The sequence below is a fragment of the Phocoena sinus genome, chromosome 20 (genome assembly GCF_008692025.1).
Source record: "Phocoena sinus isolate mPhoSin1 chromosome 20, mPhoSin1.pri, whole genome shotgun sequence".
In the NCBI taxonomy this organism is placed as follows: domain Eukaryota; kingdom Metazoa; phylum Chordata; class Mammalia; order Artiodactyla; family Phocoenidae; genus Phocoena; species Phocoena sinus.
This window is the reverse complement of record NC_045782.1, coordinates 31589598-31613942: the sequence shown is the minus strand read 5'-3', so window position 1 is coordinate 31613942 and position 24345 is coordinate 31589598. Positions and strand designations below refer to the sequence as shown.

Genomic DNA, 24345 nt, shown 5'->3' with positions numbered 1-24345 from the left:
TCAGCTTAATATCTTGGCTGTCTCATACCTGCCCCTAAAAAATAAGACCCATTATTTTCAATGTTTGATTTTTTGGGGAAAATATTCATACCATAGAGAAGTCAAAAGAATGACAAAAATGAAACAAAACAACCCATCAAATTCTACTAGCTCAAAAGATAAGAAATTTTTCTTATAACCAATACCGTCTTCCTCTTCATTGTTTTCATTCTCTGCTCTGCATAACCCCCCACCCCAACCAGGGATCAAACCCGGGGCCTCGCAGTGAAGGCGTCGAGTCCCAACCACTGGAGTGCCAGGGAATTCCCTGCATATCACTTTTATTCCTTTATACTGAAGGCATCTATATACTGATTCTCCCTTAGAGGAATTTTTTTTTTCTTTTTTCCTGATTCTAATAGCAATAACTATTTCCTATTCAGGAGAAAGTCCATTATTTCAACAAGTGTCCTCCAGTTCTGTTGACATTTGTTTCTTTTATTCAAAGATTGGGGATATTTACCTTACAGCTGCTGTCATTGTAACAGTACCACCTGTTGTTTGGGTTTTTGGCATAAGTGACGTAATGGCCCCCGCCCAGAATTCCTGAATGGCACTATAAGAGAGAAGAAAGTGAAGGTATATTAGTAGTTGACAGGGCACAGTACTAGGATCCAATCAGGAAAACACTTTTGGGAAAAAAAGTGTTTTCCTTCTTCCAAAAACAAATCAAAGAGGAAAACTGAAAAAGTTAAAACTCTGAATCTTACCATTTTATTGTTGTAATTATTTTTGCAAAGCAAAAATTCCTTAGAAACACACAATTGTGAATGACTTGAACCTGTGATTCCGGTTATAATGATTACACGACTGTTCCCTTTATTACACTGCGAGCATCTTGGATTCTACCCAAAAGGCCAAGATATCTACTGCTAACTTTGTCTATCACCAAGCTCAATGCCCAGCAAATAAGCAGGCCCTGAAAAAATGATGAATGAATGAATGAATGAATGAATGAAGATGAGCAAACAAACCACTGAAAGTGCAGATCATTCTGAATACATACAACAAACCACTTACCGAAATTGCATATAGATTATAAATAGGCTTAACATGAATATCTTCTCTTTGGTCATCGGTGCTGTCTTCTTCACTGTGGTTTTCAAACTGACCATTGCTGTAGCCATTGCCACATGCCTCATGCTCATAAAGGAAGCCATTGGCCAAAGCTACTTCATGGTCCTGTGGGGTAACCAGCTCAGGCTGGCTGCCCCCCAGCATGTGCCCTCGGCTCAAGGCATCAGCCAGCTCACAAACTTGCCCAGCCCCATTCTCTTTGCTGGCATCCAAGTTCTCCTTGCTACTTGACAGTTTATTTTTGCTGCCGATCTGGGGTAGCCGGAGCCTCCCTTTGCTCCTCCCTATAGTCCGAGGGCTGCTGTTAGGGCTGCTGTTTTTGCTGGAGGGACAGCTGGTTCCACTTTTTCTTGATGAAGAAGGTGAACCTGTGAAAGGGAAGAAAAGATAAATCCAAATGCCACAAGTTAAACCAGCCACCAAATGCTAACTATGAAGTCAACTTCACAAGCGTACACATAAAGGGAAAGACACGGGCGTCCTGACTGGCTACTCTTTATTCCTATTATGTGGACAGTAAGTTACATTCTTGTCTTCCTCAACACCAAACCCCTCAAGGCAGCAATGTCCTGAAAATGTGAAGTATAACTAAGTACAGACTTAGCAAATAGCAGAAAGATGATTTAGGACAGATTCAGTTCAAAACAATATTAGACTAAGGAGTCTTACAAATACATATTCTTCTTCTTTGTAAAATTAGATTAAAAAATACGATCACCAATTATTAAGCACTTACTATTGCTAGGCATGATATTGGGAACTCTATTATCTCTACCTCTCACAACAATCCTGTAAAGTAGCGGGCCATAAATAGCTCCCCGCCCCCTTATATACCCTTAAAAATTGTTGAGGACCTCTAGAACTTTTGTTTATGTAAGTTCTATCTATCAATATTTACCATACTAGAAATTAAAACTGAGGAATTTGAAAAACAATATACAAGCATATATTTTTCTTTCTTTTTTAAATTAATTAATTAATTTTTGGCTGCATTGGGTCTTTGTTGCTGCACGCAGGCTTTCTCTAGTTGCAGTAAGCGGGAGCTACTCTTCTTTGCGGTGTGCTGGCTTCTTATTGCAGTGGCTTCTCTTGTTGCGGAGCACAGGCTCTAGGCACGCGGGCTTCAGTAGTTGTGGCATGCGGGCTCAGTAATTGTGGCTCTCGGGCTCTAGAGTGCAGGTTCAGTAGTTGTGGTGCACGGGCTTAGTTGCTGCTTGGCATGTGGGATCTTCCCGGACCAGGGCTCAAACCCGTGTCCCCTGCACCACCAGGGAAGTCCCACACAAGCATATATCTCACTGACAATATCACACGTATTGTTGGCTCTGACTCCGCTTGTGAGAGAATGAGAGTGGAAAGGCAAATACATAGTATTTTTTCCTTTTTCTTTTTTTTTTTTGTGATATGCGGGCCTCTCACCGTTGTGGCCTCTCCCGCTGCGGAGCAGAGGCTGCAGACACGCAGGCTCAGCGGCCATGGCTCACGGGCCCAGCCGCTCTGCGGCATGTAGGATCCTCCTGGACCGGGGCACGAACCCGTGTCCCCTGCATCGGCAGGCGGACTCTCAACCACTGCGCCACCAGGGAAGCCCCTTCCTTTTTCTTTTTTTGTTGCCTTGCTGCGTGGCTTGTGGAATCTTAGTTTCCTGACCAGGGATTGAACCTTGGGCCACAGCAGAGAAAGCGCTGAGTCCTAACAACTGGATCACAAGGGAACCCCCAAATACTTAGTATTTTTATGAAAACAGTTCTGATCCTCCAGAAGGGGTCTCAGGGACTCTCTAGGGGTTCTCAGACTATATATTGAGAACCCCTGCTGTAAGGGAACAAGGATGACAACTATCATTCATGATCACCAAATGTCAGGCTCTATGTAAAGCTCTTTACTCTTTTTCTTTTTTTAAATGTTTTGTTTGTTTTTTGGGGTTTTTTTTTGGCTACGCAGTACGGCATGTGGGATCTTAGTTCCCTGACCAGGGACTGAACCCGTGCCTGCTGCACTGGAAGCGCTAAGTCTTTACAACTGGACCCAGGGAAGTCCTAAAGTGCTTTACTCTTGATGTATCAATTTCTCACTCTGTGAACTTAGTATTATCTTCATTTTATGAATGAGAAAATAGATTTAACGAGGCTGTACTTCTTGCTAAAAGTCACATTTCAGACAGGTTCCTTGTACAACCAAGCTGTTGCTCCAGAGTGGAAAACAGGGAAACACGCAGCCTAGAGGGATCCCTGGAGAGCCCCTTGCAGAGTGATGTCTGGGCTCTGTGAAGTCCCCCAGGCCTCCTCACCTTTAGGGCTACTGATGACGTTCGCGCTGAGTGAGGATGGGCTCTTGCTCAGGAGCATGTTGTCTTCCCCAGCTGAGTTCTGAGCATCCATTTTCTTCACCTCTCCTGCCAGAACCCTGGGCTCAGAGAGGTCGTCTCCCTGGGGTGTGAGTGGTTTACGCTGACAGAGAGCTGGGTCTCTCGGCACCAAAAAAGCACTAGGGTCAAAACTCTCACGAGGAAATTTAACAATTTTCTGTGATTTTATCCATCGCCCATTTACAAATTGAAATCGTTTAAGATGAATAATCTGGAGAAGAATAGAAAACACTTGGATTAAAGAGTTCTGAAGATACAAAATACACATTAAAAATCCCCAAGTCTAATACACGTAAATGTTCCAAAAATATAACATAACTTTTTTTCCCCCAGAAGAATATATTTTATTATGTAACATAGTTAACGGTCAGGCCACTGCCCTTTAGCTATATGACTAACATGGTAATCCTCCTAATTTCCTTCAATATCCTAGGAGCCTATACTTGCATGTTCTCTGGGCTTGTGACACATGCTGACCTTTACCTCTCTCCAATATCATAGAAGATCCATTCATAAACACACTCATGAGGATAGAACACTATATACTGAATGTTTTGAAGAAAAATGGAGGCGTTTTTTACAGATGAAACTTACCCAGTCTCCAATAGGAGGCCTCTTCCTTCTTACCACATCCTTTGGTTGCTACCACGGAGCTTCATTGTCCTGAAGAGCATAAGAATCTCCCTTCTCTTTTTCTTTTCAAGAGCAATGAATTCCTCTAGCCTTAAGCAGTGTTATTATGCTCTCTACTGTGGGCACAGATGTTTGGGTGGCTCCCTCTACCCTAAATGCTTAATAATTTACTGTTTATATAAAGAGAACCCCTTTCTAAGGGGGATGCTGGTGTGTGGATTTAACAGAAGCCCACCAAGCTCTCAATATAACATCTACTCCTCATTATTCTTTAAAGACCTCAAAAACATAGTTTTACAAATGCCAATACTTCATGATATGTTTTATGTGATGCTTACATGAGTATATATAACTGTCAAACTCATCAAACTAGACATTTAAAATCTATGAATTTAATTCCATGTTAACTATACTTCAATTAAAAAAAAAAAAACTTCCCCCTTCCCACCTACCTGTTCCCAAGCCTGTCCCTGTGCTCTGCTTCCCATCCCTGGAGCTAGCTAATCAGCATTAGTAATTTCTCGTGCATCCTTCCCTGGGAAGTTGTTCTGGTCTACATTCACAGTCTCACAGAGTAGTAGGAAGAAGATATGAATAAAAAAATACACACAAGGTCTGGTTAAAATACACCAGTGCCTCACATTTGATATGATTTCCTCCCTTAAGGAAAAAACTTTCTTAAATGAATAGGAAGAACTGACACCTCAAACTTTCTTGACAAGCAACAGGTGAGTCTCCTAATCCATGAATGGAGAAGGCAGAAGTACATCAAATCAGAAAGAATATGTAAGCCCCAGTGCACTTGTGCCTTCACATTTAATTCAGCAGCGTGTTGTGCCCATGTGATGAAGCACAGCAGGATTGGAGGTTCAGCCTCTGTTCTCTTCTGTAGTCCATAAAGCACAAGCCTAAAGCTTCCTCTCTCCCTAGAGCCAGGAGTGCTTTCACCTTGTCCTGAAGTTCAAATTCACCAGGTTGTACCACTCGTGGCACTTCTCATACATTGCACTTAATGCAGTTACTGGTCTATATGACTTCTCTCCCCTTCTAGGCTGTATGCTCTTTAGGATACAAAACTAGCAAATATCTGTAGTACAATTCATCTCTGTGTGCAACAGCAAATGTGTTTTAAACACTGCTGCAGGAAGGGTCTTATTCTCCAAAACTCTTATTTGTTCCCCACTTCTTTCCATCAAGCTAGACTCTTGCTCTCTCAGAGGTGGGACTGTAACATACCAGAATGGGGGGGAGCCTCCAGAGATCTAGCTTCTTGGTTGCCAAGCAGTGGGTCTTACACTTGGAGCAGTAGTACATCTCATTTTCCCCTAGCTCCTCCTCACTGGTGAAAGCACGCAGGCAGCTGTCCAGGTTGATGGGCTCAGCTTGTGCTCGCCGACTCTGCTCCACACTCTCGTGCTCATCTACAACCTGCAGGTGGAGGGGACAGGAGGAACAGGAGAAGGGGTAGGTGAGAGGGAGGGGGTTTAAAATGGTCACCTGCTATGCATCATCCTCTAGGTGACTCAACCTCATTTACTTTACATGAGGAAAAAAATACAACCCAAACTAGAGTCTGAGCAAATAGGGCATTTGTACATTTATTCACAAATATAACATCAATAACATCCTTGATCAAATTTCTATTTATGTGACCATAGCTTTTTGGGGGAAAATTTCTGCATGCTTCCAAATGACAAAAACAAACAAGGAATTGCCTGTTTATTTTACAATTTGAAATCCTAAAACAGCTTACATGTGGACTGGCTCTCAAGCCAGGGTGTTGAGATTAGGCCATTTATTTATTTATGTATTTGCGGTACGCAGGCCTCTCACTGCTGTGGCCTCTCCCGTTGCGGAGCACAGGCTCCGGACACGCAGGCCCGGCGGCCATGGCCCACGGGCCCAGCCGCTCCGCGGCATGTGGGATCCTCCCGGACCGGGGCACGAACCCGTGTCCTCTGCATCGGCAGGCGGACTCTCAACCACTGCACCACCAGGGAAGCCCAGGCCATTTATTTTTTAACAGGGACATATAACATTATTAGTATGCTGCAGGCTTTACAGAGGCTAGGAGAAATAATATCACTGAAACACAGATGCCAGATCTGGATTAAATAAGAAAGGATACAGAAAAGCTCACCTTAAGAGGACAACCCCCAGGGCATTAAAACTCACAGGCTATAACTCATTTGCATATTAATGCCACATAATGCAGAGTTATCAAAATACCATGTGTATTGTTATCTCTCTCCTGCCTCTTGGCACCTTTCTATCTGAGATGGCAATAAAAGGAACAGCAAGCTCAAAAAAGCCTGAGTTTGCTGAGAAGACCCCTAATACCTGCCCAAACCTCTGTGGTTCCTGTTAACCAGCATGCTAGGCTTTGAAGCAAGGAGGAGGTAAATATGAGAAAGGAGAGAGCAAAGGGGGGTAGATGTGCAAGGATGTATGTTGGAGGTGGCGTGGGAATCAGGAGGAAGGAGACAAGGAGGGGCCTAGAATGCGACAGAAAGGAAGGATTTTTCCCTCTCCAATTCTTGGCTGCCACTTACTAAGCAATCAAGAACCACCGGCAGGTGAGGCATACATAGCATGACTATGAATGACCCAGAGACTCCACAGGGATCACATTGCAGGGTGGGGCCGGGACAACATGTACGACAATGAATGCCTCTCTTTTTGACAAAGGTCACATACAGGTCCCTCACTCCACTTATTACTCCTCCCTTCCGGAGGTGAATTGGTTCTCTCTGCCTGAGGCAATTTCCCTCAAGTTTTCCTTCCTGAGCTCACAGTTTAGAACAGGTTTTCAGGTGTGACTTTTTCCCTACCTGAGAAGATGGCTGAGTCACAGGCTGTCAAATGTTTTTATAAACTATCAAGGTTGGGGTTGATTGTGCAATGAAGAGTTTTAGCATTGCATCACCATCCATTTCTAAAGAGCTTATTTAAAGAGGGGAACTTAGAGGAAATCTCTTTTTTCCGGAAGGAAAATCTGGCTTGACCTTGACTTCTTTTCTGATACTAACTCTCATCATTTTTAGGGCTGGTCATCCAAGGGAAAAACTGACATGCTTCAAAAGGAAACATGCTGTATCATGGTGGTTAGAATCAGAGTAGAAAAAGAGGTGTATTAAATATAGTACTGTCTCTTTTCTCACAGCCAGTTAAACATTATCTGTATTATTATCTCTACCAGGGATGCTTTACGGCCAACCACAAATTATAGTAAGTAAGTAAAGAATGTTGATTTTTATTGACTATATTTTCTATAGAGCACACAGGCTATAGAGCTGGATGGAGACAGGGAGGAAGGAGATGGATGAAAAACATATCTGTGGACAAAAATCATTTTTATTTATTAATAAAATTTCCCTAAATGACAAAGATTCCCTTTACGTCTTGGGATCCATTCCCAGATCCTCTACAATTATTCAAATAGTCTAAATTATTATTGGCACCCTCTTCCTTTTTTTTTTTTTAAATCTAAGTTGCTTGAAAGCTCATCCTTAGCCCAAAACATAAAGGAATGAAATAATAAGCTTTCATACATTGTAAGACTATTAGAAAAAGAGGGAGATCTGAGAAGTTATCTAGTTTAATTTTTTACTAAGGAATGTGAGGTCCAAACGGGAAAAGTAAAAAGAATAAGCACAATTGCCTATATTTTTCCCTCCTTACCAAATAAAACATTCATGTAGAAATTCTGGAAAGCAGTGAAAAATGTAAAAAGGCAGGAAACCTTTTATACTCTTAATATAAAGGCAAACTGTCAAAATATTGGCAGATTTTCTTCTGCCCTTTTTTTTATATGAAGAGATTTTTCAGTGTATGCAATTATTTTATATCTTGCTTTATAAAAAACTTTACAAGACATCATAAGCATCTCTCTATGTATGTTGGGAAAAACTCCTGGTAGTCAGCATTTTCAATGGCTGCATAATATTTTATCCAATTTCTATACCACATGCCTCTAATGTGGGACAAATACAAGTTGCTTCTAATTTTTTACTATTCTAACAAATGCTATGATGAAATCTGTCAGCAAATCACAGAGTATTTCCCTAGGATAAATTCTTAAAAGGGGAATTACTGGAATAAAAACCATAAAACATACAGGCAACAATCTCAATTTTGAATCTCCTTTGTCTACGTGACTCTCCAAGCACATGCAGAAACCACATGTAGGAAGAAATTAGTCATGTGGCCCCATTCCCCAGAAAGGAAGGATATCTCAATAGCAGCTTGGTTTCCATGGTATCCTAAGAGCATCACTGAAAATGGAAGTGGGATGAGATTTAACAGGTCACGTAGGTCCCTCTTCCTATAAAGCAGGATGTCCTCCAGAGTTTTTCAGATTGCACACTGGGTTTGTTAAAAAGGGAAAGAGATTTACAGCCAAATAATTTTTCATCTTTGACAGGAGTATCTTGTCACAATAATGTCCTGTTGGATTTTGTGCTGATGAAGATTTAAGAATCTTTCTTTCAATTGCTAAAATTTTCCCTCTTTAAAGTAACCATGGTTGAGGTTATTGACTTACCTTGCTACAGTGAGCATAATCTGCCAAAACATCTACTTCTCTTCAGCTACCTTTAGCCCAATGATCTTTCATTTGGCCAAGTATCCACAAATAGTACTCATCCTTGGCTAGTGAGAGCCTTAGGGTGTGTGGGGGCATATTTAGGGATCCAAATAGGGAATTTGGTCTGGAACTGGTAGTTCCCCCACTCCTCAATAGCACAAAAAGACAGAAAAGTCCATAGAGAACAGACTTGTGGTTGCCAAGGGGTCGGGGAGGGTTGGATTGGGAGTTTGGGATTAGCAGACGAGAACTATTATACGTGCATTATATATGCGAATGGATAAACAACAAGATCCTATTATATAGCCCAGGGAACTATAATCAGTAACCTGTAATAAACCATAATGGAAAAGAATATAAAAAAGAATATATATGTATGTATAACAGAATCACTTTGCTGTACACCAGAAACACAACATTGTAAGTCAACTATACTTAAAAAAAAAAAAAAAAAAAGAAAAGTTAATTTTCGTTACTAACTTATATAAAGGGAATGCCTTAAGAAACAGTGAAGGAAACTTCCATCAAGAATCATATAAATGCAAAAGCCACTACTACTCTTCCTGTGACTAAAACAACTCCTTTGATTCTGTTGCTTTTACATCTCCACCAGATTCTTCATATCTCTATGCACAAGCTATCTAGTCAATCTACCCTTCAAACAATATTTGGCAAACATTTTTAGATATGGAGGTAGTATTCTTTTGGAAGTTACATTTTCAAAGTTTAAAAACTGCTCCAGCCAGTGTGGCAGTAGAGGAAGGCTAAGTGTGAAGAACAGGCATGGAGATGTACTCTTAGGTGTCTTGAAACATTCAGTTCTTTCTCTAATTTTCTGATCACTATGCCCATTAAAGGTAGCAGCTATAGCCCTGGAATGCACTTGAGCTAAGTAATAGTGGTTACCAAATGCTGCAGCTTCAATAATAATTAATAAACAGGCAGAGAGACTGGCACGCTTGATATGTCATGGCCAGAGAATATAACTTCTTAATTACGCCCAAAGTTTTGTTTCAAGATTTACTTATTATTAACATTTTTGAAATTCAATGCTCCAATACAATTAACTCTACAAGTGGGAAAACTGAAACATCCACAGAATCATGTTAATATATTTAAGTGCCACAGAGAATGCCAATGAATGTTTTTCTAGCTGTTTTTAAACTGTCTGAAAATAGAAATGGCATGATACAGTTAAGCTGGGAAAAATTTTACATAGGAAAACCACCATCTTACGATGGCTTTGAGTACTTACCCTTTCCTGTGATGTTTGATAGCGGAGGTGAAGGGCCGTGGGGTCCCAATCCACAGCAATATAGGCATTTCCAATGAAAGCTCTGTCTTCCCCACAATCAATTTTACAGCCCCTGCAAAATCTAAAGGGGGAAAAAAGATCTACTGAGGGAAGAGTAATTATGAAGGAATCCAAATTTTCTTTATCAGAAATATTCTCCCCGGGAATTCCTTGGAGGTCCAGTGGTTAGGACTTGTCGCTTTCACTGCCACGGCCTGGGTTGAATCCCTGGTAGGGGAACTAAGATCCTGCAAGCTGTGGGGCGTGGCCAAACAACACAAAAAAACTCCCAAAACTCTCCCTTGCTACTTCTTTTCTTTTTTTAAAAAATAAATTTGTTTGTTTGTTTGTTTATTTATTTATTTATTTATGGCTGCGTTGGGTCTTTGTTGCTGCCTGTGGGCTTTCTCTAATTGCGTTGGGGGGGGCTACTCTTCACTGCAATGCGCGGGCTTCTTACTGCAGTGGCGTCTCTTGTTGTGGAGCATGGGTCCTAGGCGCACAGGCTTCAGTAGTTGTGGCACATGGGCTCAGTAGTTGTGGCTTGCGGGCTCTAGAGCGCACAGACTCAGTAGTTGTGGCGCACAGGCTTAGCTGCCGTGCGGCATGTGGGATCTTCTTGGACCAGGGCTCAAACCCATGTCCCCTGCATTGGCAGGCGAACTCCTAACCACTATGCCACCAGGGAAGTCCCCCTTTCTACTTCTCTACTTTCCTTCTTGGGCATCCCAATTTTTCATGGGCTTCTAACTTCAGACTGATAAATGCATGAATATGTACTATGTAATTATTATTATTATTATTTCAGGGAATCCTGCTTATCACTTCTCAAATCTTTGGTTTTTCGAGGTACTTGATAACCATTTGTAAATCCACATGAATATGCGGACTTTATGGCAAATAAATGATATGGGAATTGGCTATCTGAGACCATACACCCTCAAGAAATTCTAAATTTAGTTATTAAATGCTTGGAGGTAGGACAATTTATCTGGCATAACCATGCCTATTTCCTTGTTTGTAAAATGGCACATTAAATAAATATATATAAAAATTTATGGGGTGGGGGAGGGAACCATGACAAAGGCCATGGTTCCAAGGCCTATACAGACTCAGTTTGCTAAAGCTGTTACAGTTCTCTGAAGGCTGACTTCAGTACTCAGGCATTTTCCAAGCTGGGACAGTAATGGCCAATCAATCTCCATAACTCTTCTAAAAACCAAAAATAGACTTCCAGCAAGGTATAGTAAATAGACTATGTCTTACTGGGCTCAGAATTGCTAAACTGATTTATATCTAAGGAGCAGAAGGTATAGAATGATAAATGTTAGTCATAAACTATGAATTTGATGAGGATTGTAGAGTTTACAAAACCAGCTAAATCTCAAGAGCAAAACTTAGCTATAGACCTCACAGGGAAGAGATGAATGAAGAATTCCTAAGTTTATTTCAAGCTTTTCATTATTCATTATTACTTCTAAAAACTGGAAACCTTATGAAAAGGGTATAATATCTGAAGCTGCAATTCTAAAATTTTTCTTTTGCAGAAGGTCACTTTACCTATACCATGGGCACCAAGCACAGGAGTTCCCATCTTTCTGCACAACTCGTAGAGTGAATGGATACTGATAACCCATACTGTCATCACTGAAACAGAACATAAACCAAAGAGTATAAGAAACATTTCTTAGTTGAGGTCTCTTTCATCTTCTCTTGAACTAACCCTAGAAAGGGGCATCTGTCAGAGCAGTATGTTCACATTGACAGCTCAATGCTGGTTATCCTAACCCATTAACTGCAGCCCTGTACAACCACACTCAGGGCTCCCTGCTTATAGAGGGGGAGACACAGCAGACTGCCAGATGTCTCTGAGCGAGTCCATGTGGTCCACGTAAATTTCATAAAAATAAGCTAATCATGAAATCAAATGCTAATTATCCTTCAGCCCTAATTCTATCAAGAGATTTAATTCACATTAAACCAGACCTCTTCCATGACAAGAACACTGACACACCACAGAAAGCTGAAAGGTCATAATGGTATTAGAGGAGTTGACTATATATTTAGAAGCTTCTTTAACGAGAATCCCTGATGTGGTACATGACAGATACCCCCTTTCCTTGCCTTAACTATCTAAAGCTATAAGCTACGTAACATTTTTAGGGTAATGTCTTAACTGCAAGATAGCTTTGCGAGTTCTCCAACTTTAAAAACATTTATTCATCCTTGCCCCAATAAGAAGCAATGCAATGACTATAACATAAGAGCAATATACTTTATGGATCATTTGGCAATTTGTAGTGGCTATTGCATGGCTGCTCAAGGTAATAAAACCATGATAAGGACTCACTGTAAGGGCAACAGTGAGTATCATGCCTGTCACAGCAGTTCCCAGCTTTCCGCATAACTTGTTGATTGAATGACTATTGATAGCCCATGCTGCCCAGTATCATGTCAATGAAAACCAGGTCAATGGTAAGTGAGGAATCCAAAGAAAGATAAAGGGACAAAACAACCAGGTAGCACTCTGGCAGAGAACTGTGAAGCACCCTCTTCTAAAAAGTTTCTTTACTTTTTTGCTCTAACGGAAACCTGGCTTTCTTGAGGACTCCGCTTCCAGTTCACCTCTTAAGTGTTAGCTTTCTTCTCATACACCCCAGAACCTGAAGGTGATATGGGTCTCCTCCTTACTCCTCTTTACCACTTCTGGTAAAATTCTGGTTTCTATGTAGCATCTGCTACTGAATTATACCACCTGCTTGCTATTCCTCCTTGGTAGGGGCATTTTTTCTTTATTCACTAAAGATTTTAGAACGCAGTTCACAGTTTTTCTCTCTGTCACTTCCATCATACTCTTGGTGACTTCAATGTAACTTACCTAACAACTCCTCGGCCTTCTCTCTTCCAACAATAATCTCCATTCTATATTGATCTACCCTCTCCAATGGTCATATTCTAGATCTTGTCAATTGATAGTGGCTATTACATGGCTGCTGAAGGTAATGAAGCCATGATAAGGACTTTACCATCTCCAAAAATCTCAATTCCAAACATCCTACTTTGAAACAAACATCTCCTATCTTCTTGGATCACTTATTCAAGTATCACTACTCTAACAATTCTTTGACCCAACATAAACCTCCAATCACTGCCCTCAAATCCTCACTTTCCTCCTTATCCACTGTCCCTCAAACTAACCATCTTCTGCATGGATCCTCAATTCCAGGAATTTGTGCATTTAATCTAAATTTTCAAATTTATTGACATAAATACTCAGAAAAGTAGAGAACTGTACAATGAACAGCACCCAACTACAATTAATCATCAACTCTTGGCCACTCTTATTTCATCTATACCCTTACCTAGCCCCACTAGATTCTTTTATTCCATTTTTTAAAAATGTGGTACAATATACATAAAATTTACCATTTAATCATTTTAAGTGTACAACTCAGAGGCATTAGGTACATTCACAATGTTGTGCAATTATCACTACCACCCAGCTCCAGAACCTTTTTATCTTCTCAAACAGAAACTCTACCCATTAAGCAATAATAAATTCCCCTCCCCGCAGACCTTGTTAACCTCTAATCTACTTTCTGTCTATAAACTTTCCTATTCGAGATACACCTCATAAAAGTGGAATCATACAAATATTTGTCCTTTTGTGTCTAGCTTATTTCACTGAGTGTAATGTCTTCAAGGCTCATCCATGTTGTAGTATGTATCAGAACTCCATTCCTTTTTATGGCTGGATAATACTCCACTGTATGTATATACCACATTTTGTTTATCCATTCATCTGTTGATGGACTTCTGGGTTGTTTCCACTTCTTGGCTACTGTGACTCACTAGATACTTTTGAAGAAAATCAGAGGCATTTTATCATTTTCATCCATAAATATTTCACTGTGTTATCTCTAAAAGATAAGCTCTCATTATTCTTTTAATGCCTGTAGGACCATCTTGTCTTTAACCTACTCTAACCTCTGTGTCTTTTTTTTGGTGGTATGCGGGCCTCTCACTGTTGTGGCCTCTCCTGCTGCAGAGCACAGGCTCCGGACGCCCAGGCTCAGCAGCCATGGCCCACGGGCCCAGCCGCTCCGCGGCATGTGGGATCCTCCCGGACCGGGGCATGAACCCGTGTCCCCTGCATCGGCAGGCGGACTCTCAACCACTGCGCCACCAGGGAAGCCCTAAACTCTGTGCCTTCATCTACACCACTCCACTAAAACAGCTTTTGCAAGGTCACCAAAGGCTGCCATTTTATCAAATCCAGTGGTCAATTCCCAGTCCTTCTCTTAATCTGATCAGTCTTCCCTTAAACACTATCTTCACTTAACTTCTGGGACACTACTCACTCCTGGTTTTCTTCTTACTTCACTGGCTGTTCCTTCTGAATCTCCTTTGTTGTCTCTCCCTTCATTATTCAGCCTCTAAATGCTGGAATGCATCAGGAATTAGATCTTAGGCATCTTCTCTCTTACTATCTAAATAATATCAACTGGTCTCAGGGCTTTAAATACCAACTATTTGCTGATGACACCTATATTTATACCTCCTGGGAAGACCTTAAGTCTATCTCCCACTTGAAAATATAACACAGATCTTGAATTTAGCTTGATTCCTATCATTGCTTGCCAAAACCTACTCCTTCTCCAGTCTTCCTCATTTCATTAAATGGTACCAGCATTCACAATTGTTCAGGCTGAAAATCTATCTTGGATTCCTCCTCCCCTCATACTCCATATCTGATTCATTAGCTAGCCCTGGGAAAAGTCCTCATCTAGAAGCCTTTTAATTCAATTAGATTTTCACTTCATATTTAATCTTGCCCTATTGTCATTTTTACTAAACACAACATTCATCAATTAAATCACTTATCTATTATTTGTACTTTTCCTTTAAAATTTATTTACCTTAAGCCGTATCCTAATTATCAAAAGACCCTCATACCATAACAAATAACCTATCAGCAAAAATAATTTCTTTACTCAGTTAACACAGAAGCAGAACTCCCACTTGCACCATGATAGCAAGAAAATGATCTTCAATTCAAATGAGATATAAAAGGCAACACAATCCCAAAGATTATTAGAAGTAAATACATTTACTAATCTAATAGAACAGTGGTAAGAGGAATGGAAAAAAAAACAGAAGATGCTTATTTTCTTTACCAAGACTTATGAAATTACTCCATGTTAAAATGACATGGTAGGGAGATAATCCAACCGAATCATTGTTATGGCATGAGACTTTTTCAGAGTTCATGTATAGATATGCACATATAGATACTGTTCCCATTTGGAGTTTCAGAGGGTTGAGATGATGCAAATTTCCTGGTGAATTCATACTCTCTACTTTTGTAGTAACAGAAGCCAAGGATATTACCCGAAGCATATAAAATACTAGCTGAAAAGATTTAGGTAAGAGATCAGAGAATACAACGATTATTAGACACTGGAATGTCTAGGTGATGAAAGGAAGGTGTACAGTCTCTCCTACTCAAAAGACCAAACCAAATGGTTGCACTGTATGTTCCCTGGATGGTTCTTCAAGGAGTGATTAACCTGACATGGAATGGGTCCTATAAATCACACAGAATTCACATAAATTCTTCTTCTACATTTGGAAACTAAAAATCTAGGAAGATGCCCTGAAACTCACCAGTCTTGCGCATGATTACTAGCTTCCTGAGGTGGGAGTGGGCTGGCTAATCGAGATACTTGAATCCAAACTGCGTCATACAGGTCTTTCTTCCGGGTATGCACAGTACACGGAACAATCAGAGGCATTCCGAAAAGACTGGGGCGATTCTTCTGAGATGACAGGAAATACAGTTCTGTCCTCATCTGTATGTACAAACAAGAGAAGAAAGAGTGGAGAAGATAGGCCTCTGATTCCTCCCTTTCATTCTTCTAAGACTGCCAAAAACAGGCATCACTATCATTTTCAACTTAGTCGCTATCACACTTCTCTTTATTTATAGGACCATCTTTTATTAATATGAAGAGAATGGTTATTCAAAGTGGAATCACTGAAAGGTTGAGGTATTGCCAATTTCAGAGTTGCTCTCTATCTATCAAACTTGGGTTTTCAGCATTTAATATTTTCAAACTGCGTAGTTTTTCTCTGATAAATATTTCTCACACACACTGAATCATATGTAAAAAAATTAAAAATCATATTCTTAATTACACGATAGAATAAAAGTAAGGTAAACTTTTAAAACGTTTGCTTTGAGTACGTTAAAGGAGATTTTTATCATTTCTTAACATGGAGATACTGCACAGAATTAGCTTGGAAATGATGGCTTAAAACAAAAGTTCAGTATAATAGAAAGGTTGCTGGGAGTTGCAGGATTACTCAGAAAAGCTGATGAGCGCTTGGACATTTAATTCTTTAAGTTTGGTCTTTATATAGTAGAGAAGCTAAGCCAACAATTTATAAACCCACTAGTTTCTAAGTGAAAAGACTCTCTTATTTCAGATCCTCAAGTATTTTGTTTAGCCGTTATTCACTTAGATTAGCTAAGTACATGATTTTAAGACCCCATTTCATGTGTTGGTAGTTATATTATTATAAGACCCACAGAAATGTGGACAGAGTTCAGAACTATTTTTTAAAAATCAAAAAACTTAGATGAGTTTTTCTTTTCTAAAACTTCTACTTTTCTTCCACTCCAACTCCTGGTAGATGACTTATTTTACTAAATAAATGAGGTCATTTAAGCAACTACTTCTTTACTCTTCTCAGTGTATTTCTCTTCTTTTTTAAAAAAAATTAATTAATTTATTTTTGGCTGCATTGGGTCTTCGTTGCCGCATGCGGGCTTTCTCTAGTTGCAGCGAGCGGGGGCTACTTTTCATTGTGGTGCGCAGGCTTCATTGTGGTGGCTTCTCTTGTTGCAGAGCATGGGCTCTAGGTGCGTGGGCTTCAGTAGCTGTGGCACGTGGGCTCAGTAGTTGTGTTGTACAGGCTTAATTGCTCTGCTGCATGTGGGGTCTTCCTGGACCAGGGCTCAAACCTGCATCCCCTGCCTTGTCAGGCGGATTCTTAACCACTGTGTCACCAGGGAAGTTCCTGTATTTCTCTTCTAAACCCACACAATTTTCATCCTCTTGAAGGTAACTTCTCCCAGGGCCCTGTGGCCCATACCTGCTCAGTTCCTAATGGGATAATGCTCCTGGCTTTACTGCATCAGGAATTTTCCTTTTGTCCTCTCCTAACAACTTTTTCTCTAATCTGAAAAAACTCACTTGACCTAACTGTGCTAAGTTCTTGCCCTATTTCTTTACTTGGTTACACAGCCCAACTTCTCAGTTTTCATTCTTTTTGATGTCTCTGGCCTATGTAACCATGTCTTTCTTTCTTAACTTTTTTTTGAAACTGACTTCCCTTTAGTTGTTGTGTCAACACAACACTATTTCTCCCTTTAGTCTCTGAATATTCTTGCCTACGTTACCTTGCCTTATTCCCCTTCTTTTTCTATCTTGTAGAAGGGAGTAGAAGAAAAATACTTTCAAAGTAAGTCAACCATGAGATCAAAGGGTCTGAAAGAAGAAGGTGGCAATGAAAATGACGAAAAATGGTAAATTCAAGTAGTATTTTGAAAGAAGAAATTAAAAGGCATAATGATATACTGAATATAGGGTTTTAGAAGAAAAGGGGGGAAAAAATCTAAGAACACTTCTAGCCTTTAACCTTTAGCATGGAAGAACGGTGTTGCCTTTCACATGAATAATGGGAAAAGGGAGTTGACTTGGGACAGATGGTAAAATCAATTTTGGGCATTCCCCAAAGAAGCTGCTAGATCATGAAGGAAACTGGAAACAGGGAACTGGTTAAAAGGTGAAAATTTCGAGCTGACAATATGGCTTTATGGTCCAATAATTACAAAAACCTATATATAATGCTTTAGCACTTACAAGCACTTTATGTAACATATACATGATAACTGAAGAGAGATGTTTTCTAAGAAAGATTAAAAATACATCAGTGTTCTTACTATATAATCTGATAATGCTCCGTTAAAAAAGACTTGGGGAAATAAATGAATCACCCCAATTATTTTTGCTGATGGGACCTGTTGGAGCTGTGCTCAAACAAAATTCCAAGACACAAATATATCCCTTAATTCTCTAGGATGTCCACTCATACAATCCTGTTTAGAATACGTTCCATAGAACATCGTTCACATGGTCAGAAAATCACTTTAACTCGGGAGTTACTGATTCAAAGGAGGGAAAATATACATTTCAAAGAATTATCACAAAGCAAATAGTTGTGTAATCACCAGTCAGGTCAAGAAACAATTCAGCCAGCACTCCAAATCCTTCCTCTTGCTTCCTCCCAATCACAAATCCTTCCTTCCTCCTAACGGTAACAGTTTTATGGTAATCAACTCTTTGCTTTTCTTTATCATTTTATACCCTATGCATAAACAGTAAATTTCATTTTCCCTGTCTTTAAAGTTTTTATTTATAAATAGAATCATATTATTGGTATTTCTTTTGTGTCTGGCTTCTTTTCCACATTATGTTTATGAGGTTCATTTATGTTGGGTATAACTAAAAATTCATTCATTTTCATTGCTGTATAATATTCTATTATATGACCATGCCTCAACTTCCTTATCCTTTCTACTACTAATGGACATTTAGTGGTTTTATTTTGTGTTTTCATAAAAACACAAAATGGAATAGTGGAATTACTTATCTTTAATTAGAAAACTATTTTTACAAGTAGCCGTATTAATGTACACTCTCATCAGCAGTGTATGAGATTTCCCGTTGCTCAATTATTCTTACCAACACTGTCAACCTGTTTAATAATGATAGCTATTCTGGTGGGTGTGCAGTGATATTGTAATGTGGGTTTTTAAAAAAATTATTTATTTTTGGCTGGCTTGGGTCTTCATTGCTGCAGGTGGTCTTCTCTAGTTGCGAGAGTGCAGCCTACTCTTCATTGTGGTGCGCGGGCTTCTCATTGCGGTGGCTTCTCTTGTTGTGGAGCAAGGGCTGTAGGCCGTGGGCTTCAGTAGTTGTGGCACGTGGGCTCAGTAGTTGTGGTGCACAGGTTCTAGAGCTCAGGCTCAGTAGTTGTGGCGCACGGGCTTAGTTGCTCCACGGCATGTGGGATCTTCCTGGACCAGGGCTCGAACCCATGTCCCCTGCGTTGGCAGGCGGATTCTTAACCACTGCGTCACCAGGGAAGTCTTCATAATGTGATTTTAATTTGCATTTCTCTAATTAGCAGTGTGGCTGATCACTTTTCCATATGATTATTGGCTATTTAGATATCCTTTCTGTGATGTGCCTATTTAAGTATTATCTATTTTTTTATTGAATTGTTTTTTCTTAGTGACTTATAGGAGTCCTTTATATTTTCTGGATTGAACCTTTTTGTTGGTTATATGAGTTACAAACATCTTCTACTCTAGGCTTGCCTTTTACTTTCTTAGTGATGTCTTTTGATGAAACCAAAGTTCATAATTTTAATGATGTACAATTTATCTTTTCTTTTATGGTTAGTGCTTTCTGTGTCCTATTCAAGAATCTTTTTCTCTAAACCAAGGTCATGAATATATTCACGTTTATTATCTTCTAGGGTCTGCTTTTCTGTTTTGCCTTCATATTTAATTCTGCAGTCCACCTGGAATTGATTTTTATGTGGTGAGAGGTAGGTGTGTCAAGTTTCATATGGCTATTCAATTATCCCAGCACAATTTACCAAGAAAACAGTCTTCCACTGTTCTGTAATGTCATCTTTGTTATAAATCAAGTGTTCATACATATGTGAACCTGTTTCTGGGCTCTCTATTTTATTTCATTGGTCTATTTGCCTTTTCTCACACCAATATCACAATGTCTCAAGTATCATTGCTTTATAAAATCATGATATCTGGTAGCTCAATTCTTCATGTTTTGTTCTTCTTCAAGACTGTCTTGGTTATTTTAGTGCTTTGTGCTTCCATATATTAGAATCAGCTTATCAAGTTATACACACACAAGCATACACATACAGAGTATGCATTTTTATTGGGATTGTGCACTGAATCTGTAGATTTGTTTGTGGAGAACGGATATCTTTGAAATACTGAGTCTTCTAATCCATGAACACGGTCTGTGCCTTCAAACATCTGAGTCTTCTTTAATTTCTAGCAATAATATTTTATTGTTTTCTATACAGATACCTTGTATATTTTTTGTAAAGTTTATTTCCAGGTATTTAATTTTTTTCTTGGTACTTAGTTTTTTGAATAAATGATAATTTTATGATAAATGATTTCTGTAGTGAATTTTGGTGGTCCCCAAAAAGATATGTCCACATCCTAACTCCAAGAACTTACGAATGTGACCTTATATGGCAAAAGGGTTTTTGCATATGTAATTAAATTGAGATATCATCCTGGATTATTTGGATGGCCCCTAAATCCTATGACAATTGTTCTTATCAGTGAAAGGCAGAGGAAGAAGGAGAAGAAGGCCAAGACAGATGCAGATTGGAGTTATACAGCCACAAACTAAGGAATGCCTGTACAAGTTGGAAGAGGCAAGAAGGATTCTCTCCTAAAACCTATGGAGGGGGCACAACCCTGTTGATGCCTTGATTTCAGACTTCTGGCCTTCAGAACTGTGAAAGAGTTAATTTCTTTTGTTTTAAGCCACCAAGTTTGTGGTAATTTGTTACAGCAGTCCTAGGAAACAACTTGTCTTGCCCAAGAATCTTCTTGTTTCTCCCTCCAAAACAAACAAACAAAACCTTCTCCAAAGGCATCTACACTTATATGGCGGAGAAGATGTACATGGCTACATGAACATATAGGAGCCACAAACTTTTTAAAGACAGTAGTACTATATTCAGATGCACCAGCTCTCCTGTTGCTGCTTGATACATGAGTGAGGTATGTCATTTCATACGTAGGCCGTCACATGTGATATTAAATCCTGGCTGCAATCACTTAGAACATAACACATTGAAAGTGCACACACTGAAGATGTTGCAAAGACAGAAAATGGCTGTTTCATAAATAACACTGGCAAGACCAGTAGTAACTTGCCTAACATTAAACTAACCATTTTTCGGTGGACTGCAATGATGTAGCCTGTAAAGGAACTGTCAGGAAGAGATGGCATATGACCATTCACCATTCCATTTGTGAAGTTTTTCTCAGTTCCACATGGCACAACAGTGTTTGGCATTCCATTGGGGATGAATATGGATCGAGGCAGGTCCCCATTGGTGGTTAGGGTGAACATTCCATTTGTAGATGGGGAAGAGGAGAAATCTACAAATTCAAAGATAAGTATAGCATCACAAGTCTGTGGTACCTTTATCTTTGCTCTTTTCTCAAATATCGCTGGGACCCAGACCACTGACAGTCTCTTTTAACAGAGGACAGGGAGGAATCATAGGTCAAATGATAATTCTAGATTAACTGGAAGATTTTAACTTCAGATTTTACCTCGATAACTCACACTTCTGACTAAATGACAAAGCATGAGTAACTGACAGAAAGAGTAAGTAGAATTTTTCCAACAATCTTTATTATCACCATGTTGTGGCACAAAAACAGTTCTACTGCTTTTCTTTTTCCTCTCCTCTAAAAATTAATTTCTCCATTCTTCTAGAAATGTTCTAAGATGGTAGTCCCAAGCCAGATGATGGGTTTTAAAAAAATTGTTTAACTTTTAAAAAAGACTATTTTTTAGGGCAGTTTTAGACTCAGTAAAATAAAGAGCAAGGTAGAGATTTCCCACCTGCTGCCTGCCCCCACCCAGCACAGCCTCCCCCAGTAGCAACCTGCCCCACCAGAGTGAAACATTTGTTACAACTGATGAAAGTCGCTGCTTTTTAAATTAAAATTAAATTAAAAGTGCATTTCCTCCCTTTGACTAGCCACATTTCAAGTGCTAAACAGTCCATGTGACTAGTAGATAACTCTACTGGATGGCAAAGGTTACAGGAAGTTTTCCTCATTACAGAGAGTTCTATTGGACAGTGATGATAACCAAAAAGCAATGTTAAATCATCCACCAACCCAACCATCAGTACTATCTACCGAGTGCCAATGAGAGGAGCCTCATTCTCTCTGAAGCATGTTATAGTTGGGGAACGAATCTAACTGCCAACAGTATAAAGAGGAGAAAAACCCCACTAATGGCCAAAAAGACTCATTGGATGACCATATTAAATCACAGGCAATATTAGATAAACAGATTCCTTTTTAGTCAAATTTATTATTTTGTTTTCTGACAGTACATTTCTCTCATATCATCTGTTACCATGTTAATATTAGATAAAAGAGTTGAAGGACATCTGAATTCCAGTGGTAGATTTAGCTAATAACTACCTATCTAACTTAGGTTCTCTGAATTTTAGGTTCCTCACCTATAAAATGAGGATTTGAGATAAATGATCACCAAGGTTTCCTTCAGGCTCCAAAATTCTTTTGCTCTAATATTTTTAGCCTAAACAAAAGCCTAAAAAGGATGACAACCCTTAGACTGTCATTCAAAGCTAAAATCATGAGAAGGAGCTCTAGTTCTATCTTACCTGTCTGTACTGGACTAGAAGCTGAAATTGGAGATCCAGGGACGGGAATTTCAAATGCACACAAAAATCCACTCACTGAGAGTCGTACTTTCTGGTTGTCCTGAGGGAAATTCTATAGAAAAAGAGGCGAGATGAGAAGGGGGAGATGTTTAAGATAAAATGGAGAATCATCTCTCTGATATATCTGAAGCAAATGTCTTAGATCCTTTTATCAGTAAAACAAATAAGATGCCCGAATAATTTCTCTAAAATAACTATAAATGAAAGCTTGATAAACTAAGTGAAAACTAACCTTCCTGACAAAACCATTATCCCCTTTCATAGGAGGGCAGTATGATGTGTATAATTGACTTCTTAAGTTTTGTCCGTCATTTCAAGAATCTAAACCCAAAATCCCCAGAGAGATCTCACCTCCGCATTACATATGAAAAAAAATGTCAAAGAGGTGGGAGTTTGTTCAGAAACCCCAAAGGTGAATATAAATAATACCAGTGGTAGGAGCTCAATTTAGGGTAGGCAATATATTTATTAAATTTCTTGTTTCTCCAGCTGCAAGAAGAAGTGATTTGTGTCACTTTGTCTTTACTCTTTAATTTCTTAGTGTGTTGAAAGGCCAGGTATATATATTCATAAATAAGTACTAAAAGAACACACTTGTACATATATAAAATACTTTAAGAATTCCAGCAATAGTGGTAATACAGAAGAGCTGTTAGGTGTAGCAGCAGCAGTCACTGGGGGTAAATCTAGACTGTAGTGACACAGCTAGATCACTCCATATAGGTAGCTTTGGGCTTACATATTTCCCTTCTTTAAAGATACCACCATTGGGACTTCCCTGTGGTCCAATGGTTAAGACTCTGTGCTTCCACTTCAGGGGGCACGGGTTCGATCCCTTGTAGGGGAACTAAGATCCTGCATGCCATGCAATGTGGCCAAAATAATAATAATAATAAAAATACCACTGTCATTATTACTCTTTTATTCTGGTAGACAACTCTTTTTTTTTTTTGCGGTACGTGGGCCTCTCACTGTTGTGGCCTCTCCCGTTGTGGAGCACAGGCTCCGGACGCGCAGGCTCAGCGGCCATGGCTCACGGGCCCAGCCGCTCCGCGGAATGTGGGATCCTCCCGGACCAGGGCACGAACCCGCATCCCCTGCATCGGCATGTGGACTCAACCACTGTGCCACCAGGGAAGCCCCTGGTAGACAACTCTTTTAAGTTTCTTCCAGAACGAAAAACTTCACAAATTTTTTTCCAGTTTTTGTTGTGTTTTATTATCTCCCTTGGTCATTTGACACAATAATTAATTGAGAAAACTGTGATCTTTGAAGGATGGAATCAAGAGTTTCCTAAAAAGAACAGCTAATATCACCTTTATGTTGGAACCATGTACTTCTGCAAGAAGGATTTGTTCTGATTTAAGTCCACAGAGATCGCTCAGCTGTTTTTTTAAACCTGTGTACTTTTCATCCATATTCAGTCTTAGTCCATACCGTACAGGGGTAGTACCATCCAATGTAATAACTAGTAAAGAGAAAAGATTTTTTTACCAGTAAAATTCAGGTTTCATTGAAAGCTTTACAATGTGTGTGTCTGTGTGTGTGTGAGAGAGAGACTTGGAAATAGCAAACATTTCAGTCTAGAATTTTAATTTTATATGTAAACACTACGACAGATGGTGCTTAAAGATAATCTTAAGTAAAATCATTATTTTTTGAATATTCATCTGATACAGAAGTGTGAGTGGCTTTGCAAGATTTTAAAGAGAGTTCCTGGCACATTTGAAA

At 39.5% G+C, this 24345-nt stretch overlaps 1 protein-coding gene across 2 annotated transcripts in view; it reads right to left on the bottom strand.

Moving 5' to 3' along the window:
• The window catches only part of USP32 (ubiquitin specific peptidase 32), a 210367-nt gene that overhangs the window by 2378 nt on the left and 183644 nt on the right, over positions 1 to 24345 (bottom strand). For both annotated transcript variants that reach the window (XM_032615574.1, XM_032615573.1), the window contains exons 24-33: positions 23931 to 24082; positions 22555 to 22666; positions 21075 to 21286; positions 15664 to 15848; positions 11557 to 11643; positions 9958 to 10078; positions 5354 to 5545; positions 3407 to 3695; positions 1060 to 1484; positions 503 to 595 (exon numbers count right to left, since the gene is read on the bottom strand). In XM_032615574.1, the coding sequence (XP_032471465.1) occupies positions 503 to 595; positions 1060 to 1484; positions 3407 to 3695; positions 5354 to 5545; positions 9958 to 10078; positions 11557 to 11643; positions 15664 to 15848; positions 21075 to 21286; positions 22555 to 22666; positions 23931 to 24082 (1868 nt within the window). The remainder of the gene's footprint in view (positions 1 to 502; positions 596 to 1059; positions 1485 to 3406; positions 3696 to 5353; positions 5546 to 9957; positions 10079 to 11556; positions 11644 to 15663; positions 15849 to 21074; positions 21287 to 22554; positions 22667 to 23930; positions 24083 to 24345) is intronic.